The sequence below is a fragment of the Ursus americanus genome, chromosome 33 (genome assembly GCF_024610735.1).
Source record: "Ursus americanus isolate L20-20 chromosome 33, mUrsAme1.1.p, whole genome shotgun sequence".
In the NCBI taxonomy this organism is placed as follows: domain Eukaryota; kingdom Metazoa; phylum Chordata; class Mammalia; order Carnivora; family Ursidae; genus Ursus; species Ursus americanus.
The window spans coordinates 17,052,130-17,059,594 of NC_142159.1; the positions used below are offsets into that span (position 1 = coordinate 17,052,130).

At 57.1% G+C, this 7,465-nt stretch overlaps 1 protein-coding gene across 2 annotated transcripts; it reads left to right on the top strand.

Moving 5' to 3' along the window:
• Positions 1 to 1,154: 1,154 nt before the first annotated feature.
• LOC123779604 (aflatoxin B1 aldehyde reductase member 4-like) lies at positions 1,155 to 7,231 on the top strand. Of its 2 annotated transcripts, none has more exons than XM_045777901.2 (7): positions 1,155 to 1,452; positions 3,504 to 3,691; positions 3,846 to 3,950; positions 4,643 to 4,739; positions 4,975 to 5,074; positions 5,683 to 5,812; positions 6,802 to 7,231. In XM_045777901.2, the coding sequence occupies exons 1-7, from the start codon at positions 1,239 to 1,241 to the stop codon at positions 7,030 to 7,032; spliced, it is 1,065 nt and encodes a 354-aa protein (XP_045633857.2). In that variant the 5' UTR covers positions 1,155 to 1,238; the 3' UTR covers positions 7,033 to 7,231. The 2 variants fall into 2 exon arrangements, with proteins under 2 accessions (XP_045633857.2, XP_087714658.1); XM_087858532.1 differs by lacking the exon at positions 1,155 to 1,452 and adding an exon at positions 2,095 to 2,788.
• Positions 7,232 to 7,465: the final 234 nt, after the last annotated feature.

Sequence of the window (7,465 nt, forward strand, 5' to 3'; positions counted from 1 at the left end):
CTCTGCTGATCAGTTCATTCCATCCAATGAACATACCCCAATGTCTTTATCCATCCTGCCGTGGAGGGACATTTCGGTGCTTTTCAGTTTTTGTCTATTACAAGCAAAGCCTCCAAAAAACACTGGTGTATAGGTTTTCGTGTGAACACAGGTTTTGCTGAGTCATATGGCAAGTTTATGTTTAACTTTATAGCAACGCAATGATCTTTTTAAAGGGTCAAAGATGAGGGCAACAGGTGGAAGAGCATGTGACTGCCGATGTCTGATTGTGAATTCAGCCGCATCTTGGGTGTAGAGATTACTTAAATAAACAAATTAGAAACAATGGTTAAAAATTAAAGTTTTAAGGCCCTCAGAGGGGAGAGGGGGATGGGGGAATGGGATAGACCGGTGATGGGTAGTAAGGAGGGCACGTATTGCATGGTGCACTGGGTGTTATACGCAAGTAATGAATCATCGAGCCTTACATCGGAAACGGGATGTACTGTATGGTGACTAACATAATATAATAAAAAATCATTTAAAAAAAATGAAAGCTTTAGATTTCTCCACCTTGACCACCCCCAGCACTTCATTTTGTGAACGTGTAAATTCAGATTCCCTTCCGTCTAAAATGCTTCTGGGAGAGTGAGCGTTTGCTACTACCCCTGCTTGTCTAAACGGAGTCTTTATTTTGCCTTCTGGTTGGAACCGGGTTTTCGCTTGGGTACGCGTATTCCGAGGCTCTCAGTTCCTTGTTTTCATCCGTTTCATTTTTGTGCCACAGGGACACAGGCTGGAGCCTCTGGCAGGTCCCCACTGGAGAAGCAGAGTGGCCTCTGGGAGCGCAGGGTGTCTGGACAGCTCGAACCAAGGCCTCCTCGCAGGACTTTTAGCACGTAGAGAAGCCCCTCTCCAACGACCCCAGGACCCCGGGACGGAGAGGCCGAGGGAGGGGGAGACGTGGACGCGAGGCCCATGGAATCCCACCCTCAGCGTTCGGGAACTCTCCCACTAGCGCACCTCCGCCTCCTGTGGCTGAGCCAGGCTACCTGCCAGGGAGGGGCGTGCAGCCCGGAGGAGGGAGGGGGCGGGGACACACTTCCCCGCTCCCTCGGCCCACCCGCGCTCCGCCCCCAATGCAGGTGGGCGGGGCCGGGTTCTGCTTTAAAGTGGCTTTGGCTTCTGCAGCCTAGTGCCTCGCGCCAACCATAGAGTTCCACCTGTGGGGCACCGATTCCGCTGCCACCGCCGCCACCATGTCCCGGCCGCTGTCCCCCCGGCGCCCCGCCACCGTCCTGGGCGCCATGGAGATGGGACGACGCATGGACAAGCCCTCCAGCATCGCGGCCGTGCGCGCCTTCCTGGACCGCGGCTACACTGAGCTGGACACGGCCTTCATATACGCCGAAGGCCAGTCCGAGATCATCCTGGGCGAAATGGGGCTCGGGCTGGGCGGCAGCAACTGCAAAGGTAACCTCTACCTTCCCCTGCACCGTGCGGCGCCCACCCGGCCCCAGCCTTGGCCCGGCCACAGTCAGAACCCACGGCTTCGGGCCCTCTCGTGCTCTGACCTCCTCACAGCCGCGTGGACTGCCTGCTCCTTAGGCCCCATGCACGTGTCATCCCGGACAGCCAGACAGTGCTTTGCCCTGACCAGTCTTTCCTCTCCCTTTCCCTTCCGAGAAGGTCTCCCAGGACCCTCCCTCAGCGACGTCCCCCTCCAGGTGCAGTCTGGAACGACTTGGTTCCTCTTCTAGGGGGCACTGAAAGCGCTGGAATCTGGCGCTGTGCAGCCCCTGCCTCCTTCCCCGCCCCCCGCAAGTGCCCCCTGCGAGCCTGATCTGCTGAAACCCTGCCCTTACTGTCCTGGCATTCCCTGGCAGAGCGCCGCCCGGATCCGACTTGGGAACCTGTGGGGCATCTGCTTCCTCCTTGCTCTGGCCCTAGACTTTGCTCCGTTGGGGTTTCGGGCGCTATGCTCAGTAGGCACGGCCTCCCGCTTCCTGCGGGTGGCAGTGCCATGGAGCCGCAGGAGCACGGTGGGCTGGCATGGGGGAGTGGGGGTGGTAGGGGATCTAACTACCCTCTGGGCTAGCCTCTGAGGTTCTAGAAGGGAAATGGACAGGAACCCACTCTGCGGAGCTCGGGTTCTAGAGAAGGCTGGGGAAGCCGGGAAGAGGGAGCACTTCTGGTGGGGGGACATTGAAGAAAGCTCCGAAGAGGGAACATTAGACATTGAAGAACTGATTGGTTTGCCAGGAGGAGGAGGAGGAGGACAGGCATTAGTGCTGTGGGCGTAGGCAGTGGGTGTGAGATTTGGTAGTGCCAGGGGTGTTGGAACAGGCAGATAGAGCTAAATGGAGGGTTTGTATAAGGGCAGGGGAATGTCCATCACCAATCTGATGCCATTTGAAAAGATTCGGCAGTGCCGGGCAGTTCCTTAGAGTTCAGCAATGTCGGCTGTTACTATTAGGATTACTAGCAATAATAGTGTTAGCACACGGCACCGTCTCTCCCTCCGGCTCTTTTCTGTCCTCTGCTAGAGCCTGGCTTGGTTTCTCCTGTGATTCACAGCATGCTAGATCTGGAACAGTAAGACAGAATGCCTGCGTCTCAGTGCTCGCCCGTTCTAGATCACCGGGCTCCTTCTCTGACCACTCTGGGTCTTCTTTCTCAATGTCTTTTTTTCTCCAAGCCCTCCATCCCTTCCCTCCTTATGGTCAGAGCTAGTGGGGCCAAAGTCCTTGACCTCAGCTGCGAAGTTTCATTCACATGAAGAAGAGGTGGACGAACGGAACAATTCCAAGTGAGCGGTCCTGCCGCCTGCTCCTAAGTCTCAAGCAGTCAGATGACTTGCCTGGTGTGCAGGGAGGGCCACATTCCACGGGGTGCTCTCAAGACCGTTTCCATGGGTCTGTGGCCCTTCTCTCCCTCGGGTACCCCCTGACCCTGAAGCTCTAGATCCCTGGAATTGCAGGCATGGCTCCTCGTCTTCACCCTCTGGAATGACCTTCCCACCCTTCCTCAACTGGCAGCCTGTGACTTCCCCCTGGAGACCAAGATTCAGATCGTAAAGAAAGCCTTCCCTGAGCTTACAGCGGGTCTCCCGCCTCTATGTCCTGGGCTCCCCCAGCACCTGGTGCATCCCTGCCTCACTTGCTGTCATGCAGCCCCTTAGACAGTGAGTCCCCAAGGGCAGGGATCGCCTGTTGGGTCTCCCACCCTTAGGGCCTAGTAAATAATGCGTCGTAGTGATGGCATGAGCGATGATGACAATGAACACGTCCATTCACGTTCTGATCAAGCCTTGGGACCAGCACACAAAATAGTACCATGGTCACAACCAATTTATAGTTGAGAGGGTTGAGGCTCAGAGAGGTTGAGTAACTTGGTCAAGGTCACAGAGCTAGTAATGGCAGAGCTGGGACAGGAACCCAGGGCTTTCTCTTAGTCATTACTTACTCTCTCCAGTGTTTGGTAAACTGCCCTGAACTCTCATTTCACTCCCCGCCCCCCCAAAGTGAAAATCGCCACCAAGGCCAATCCACTGGGTGAGAATTCACTGAAGCCTGACAGTCTGCGGGCCCAGCTGGAGACATCCCTGAGGCGGCTGCAGTGCCCCCGAGTGGACATCTTCTACCTGCATGTACCAGACCACGACACCCCCGTGGAGGAGACGCTCCGTGCCTGCCACCAGCTGCACCAGGAGGTGAGGCCGCCCCCGAGTTCCGAGAGAGAGAAGGCAGCAGGGTAGTCCCAGAGCTGAGCCAGGGACAGACCCCACTCCAGGGGTCCCCACCCGCCTCTCCTCTTACCAGTGTCCTGGGCGGCGGTGGGTTCTGACCCAGGCCTCTCCCGTGCAGGGCAAGTTCGTGGAGCTTGGCCTCTCCAACTACGCCTCCTGGGAGGTGGCCGAGATCTGTACCCTCTGCAGGAGCAACGGCTGGATCGTGCCCACCGTGTACCAGGTGAGGCCGGGGCTGCAGGGCCCGTCTGCAGGGCTGCTGCTGATCCCCGGTTCTCCTGGCCCCTCTGCCTGCCTCCTCTCCAGCGCAGCCCCTCCCCTGCTGACAGCCAGGGATGCCTCCCAGTGCACCTTAGGCTCTGGCCTGGCTCCCCTTCCCTCATCGTGTTCTCCTGGGGCCCTTCCTTCCTGCTTCCTGCCTGTGTGCGTGAGCCTGGACCATTCTTCCCCTGCTCCTAGCTAGTCCGAAGTGCTCAGGCCACGCTTAGATGGCTCGTCCCCTGGAAGCCTTTCCCAATACCCCAGAGGAATCTGCGATCTCAGGCCCTACTTCTCTCCTAGTTCATTCAGCAAACGTTTGGACCCCTGCTTGGTGCCTGACACCGCTTGCAGAACTTACTCGTGGAGTCCAACTGCTGCTTTCCTTGATTGTACCTGTGGCCGCCCTACCTTGCTATTCGATCTCTCAGGGCAGGGGCCTTGTCCTGTTGGTGTGTGGATGGAAATTCCATGTGCAGCGCCTGGCTGGTGCTCAGAAATGTGGGCTGAATGAATGAATTTTCCTTTCCACCAAGTAGATGCCGTGTTTGTGAAGGTCCTAGGATTGTTATGGTGTGAACTGCGGGCTGTGCCAGGGAAGCTGTGGGGTCCCTTCCTTTGATACGGGCACACCTGCAGCTGGCCTTCTACCCGCAGGGCATGTACAACGCTACCACGAGGCACGTGGAGACGGAGCTCTTCCCCTGCCTCAGGCACTTCGGACTGCGGTTCTATGCCTACCACCCTTTGGCTGGTACGGGCTGCTCTGGGGGCGGGTCCCCTGGGGTGGGAGCCCATTCCTGGCCCCAGCTCTGCCTCTTCCTGACCCGGTAGAGGGCCGGCCCGGGACCTGGATAGCAGGGAGGGGTTTGAAGAGAGGCTGGACCGTGTCCTCCATCCCTCCTGGGTCGCCTTCTTCCCCCCTCCCCAGTCCAGAACAGCCTCTGGGAGCAGGGTGGGCCACGGCTCTGATGTGCGTCCACCCGCAGGGGGCCTGCTGACCGGAAGGTACAAGTATGAGGACAAGGACAAGAAACAGCCCGTCTGCCGCTTTTTCGGGGATAAGTGGTCTGAGATCGACAGAAATCGGTGAGCGGGGGATGGGCTGGGTCAGGATGGGTGGGGTGCGGGGTTCCCTTTATCTGACGTGCAGAAATTCTGGGCAGCTTTCCTAGGGATTCTGGGTCTCCCCTGCTGTCCAGAGCCATGTCTCTTGATTCCTACAGAAATGACTAAACTGGGCAGCGTTTCTTGTTTTTTGGGGAGCTCTGTGAGCAAAGGGTGACCCCCGGGTCTCATACTGGGTCTTCCTAGGCCTAGCGGTTCCCTGAGCAGTGTTTACCAGGAAGGAAGGAGTGAGCCCTGGATGCAGGCTCAGGATGGCTGGGGTTGAGTCATGCCCACCCCACCCCACCCCACACTAGTAACCTTTGCTTCACTCGGTAAAGGGAGGGCAGGCAGTTCTTAAGAATCATAAAGAGATGAAAGATGACTTTGAGGTGTTTGGTGAGGGTCCCCCCACCTGCCTCCTGTGCCCAGTGGTTCTGCTGCCCAATCAAGCCGGCCGCTGCAGGAAGGGCGCTGGGTTCCCCACTCCGCAGAGTTGGGTGGGCACAGCTGCCGTGCTTGGCTTTGTGGCTCTAGCCCAGCGTGACCCCGGGTTATTGACCCTTGTGCCATTCCCTTCACCTGCCCAGCTTCTGGAAAGAGAACCACTTCAAGGCCATTGCCCTGGTGGAGAAGGCCCTGCAGGCTGCGTATGGCGGCAGCGCCCCCAGCATGACCTCGGCCGCCCTCCGCTGGATGTACCACCACTCCCAGCTGCAGGTGAGCCGGCCGTCCGGGCGCCGCCGCCGCCCCTCGTAGCAGAGCCGGAATCATTTACCTTGACGTGATTTCTAAGTCGGATTTCATTGTTTTTTTCTTGTGTTTGTTTTTGTTTTTACCCAAACCATTTTATTTGGGGGCGTCTGGCTGGTTCGGTTAGTGGAGCATGCGGCTCTTGATCTCAGGGTTGTGAGGTCAAGCCCCATGTGGGGCATGGAGCCTATGTCAAAAAAAGAGAAAAAAGTTTTATTCGTAAGTACCCTCCACACCCAGTGTAGGGCTCCAACTCCCAACCCCAGACCCAGAGTCGTGTGCTCCCCACTGAGCCGGCCAGGCGCCCCACCGAAGCAGTTCTCCCCTCCAAAGTCTCTCCTGCTGACAGAGCTGATGAGAGACCTTCTGTCATCCTAAGCTCCTGTCTGAGTGCCAGGCCCCGGATGAGGGCTTCGCTCACATGTACTTAGTACTCTAGCCCTAGAAGGGCCAGTCCCCCAGATTTACAGATGAGGACATGGCTTCGCATAGCTGTGCAGGGGGGTAGAAAATTGCCCAAAACCCATTAGCGTCACTCACACTGCAGTGGGAGTTGGGGTCCCTCTCGCTCTGGCGTCCCCGGTCTCCCTAGCTACAACGTCCTGCCTGCATCAGCCTGACGCAGTTCCCAGTGTTGGACGCACAGGGAGTAGTTTCTCAAAAAACCAGGGTTAAGTTCCTGAGATAGTTTCTGATTCCCGTAAGTAAGCCAAGAGTCACCCAGCTGAGCGGTTGGGCTGCGCTCTGAACGCAGGTCTGTCTGAGGACGAGCAGAGTGACGGCAGAGGGAAAGACGACAGGGTTTGAGTCACATGGTTAAAATCACTGAAGGCATCTCAGGTTCCTTATACAACTGTATTCAGCATAAATAAATATAAGACCCCACGTCTCAGCAAGGGCAGGGCTGGGAGGGAGGATGTGTGGCTGGAGTCACACCTGGCTGTCTCCCCTTGCAGGGTGCCCTCGGGGACGGGGTCATCCTGGGCATGTCCAGCATGGAGCAGCTGGCACAGAACTTGGCAGCGACTGAGGAAGGGCCGCTAGAGCCGGCCGTGGTGCAAGCCTTCGATCAGGCCTGGGAGCTGATCTCCCACGAATCTCCCAAGTACTTCTACGGCGACGAGTCCTGGCTGGGGCTGCCAAAGACTTCTCTCTCTTTCGTCACCTCTTCTAGTCTCAAATCCTGATGAGTCTGCCTTAACTCGATTTAACTAACCAAGAAAATGCTCTTTTTTGATTGTCTGGACCGATGCGATATTTTTCTAGATTCCGTCCTGGCTCCCAGTTGCCTTCGCAATGTGTAAAGGCTGAGGCTGTGGTCCTCTTGGGCCGTTCCTGTCTGAATAAAGCAGGCACTTGACCGGCCTGGGCCCTGAGTAAATCCCACGAACGTGTCTCCTTTACTGTCTGCCGCCTATTCTCATCTACCCGAGGCTTACTGCCAATGGGGCAGAACCACGAGCTGCAGTCCCCAGAGGGCAGGGGCAGAGCCTGACTTTCAACGGCAGGGCTGAGGTGGCCGTCGCTGTGCTGCGCACAGGAGAAGAAATGCAGGCCGTGCACCCTGAATATACTTCTCTTAGCCAGAATCACCTGGAAATAGAGGCACTTAGAAGTAGA

What these genes read in the sequence shown, in the direction of transcription:
- LOC123779604 (XM_045777901.2), top strand. Translation starts at nt 1,239, where the DNA reads ATGTCCCGGCCGCTGTCCCCCCGGCGCCCCGCCACCGTCCTGGGCGCC. An exon ending in GGGCGGCAGCAACTGCAAAG is followed by an intron (nt 1,453 to 3,503) that starts GTAACCTCTACC and finishes GCCCCCCCAAAG; the next exon opens with TGAAAATCGCCACCAAGGCC. An exon ending in TCGTGCCCACCGTGTACCAG is followed by an intron (nt 3,951 to 4,642) that starts GTGAGGCCGGGG and finishes TTCTACCCGCAG; the next exon opens with GGCATGTACAACGCTACCAC.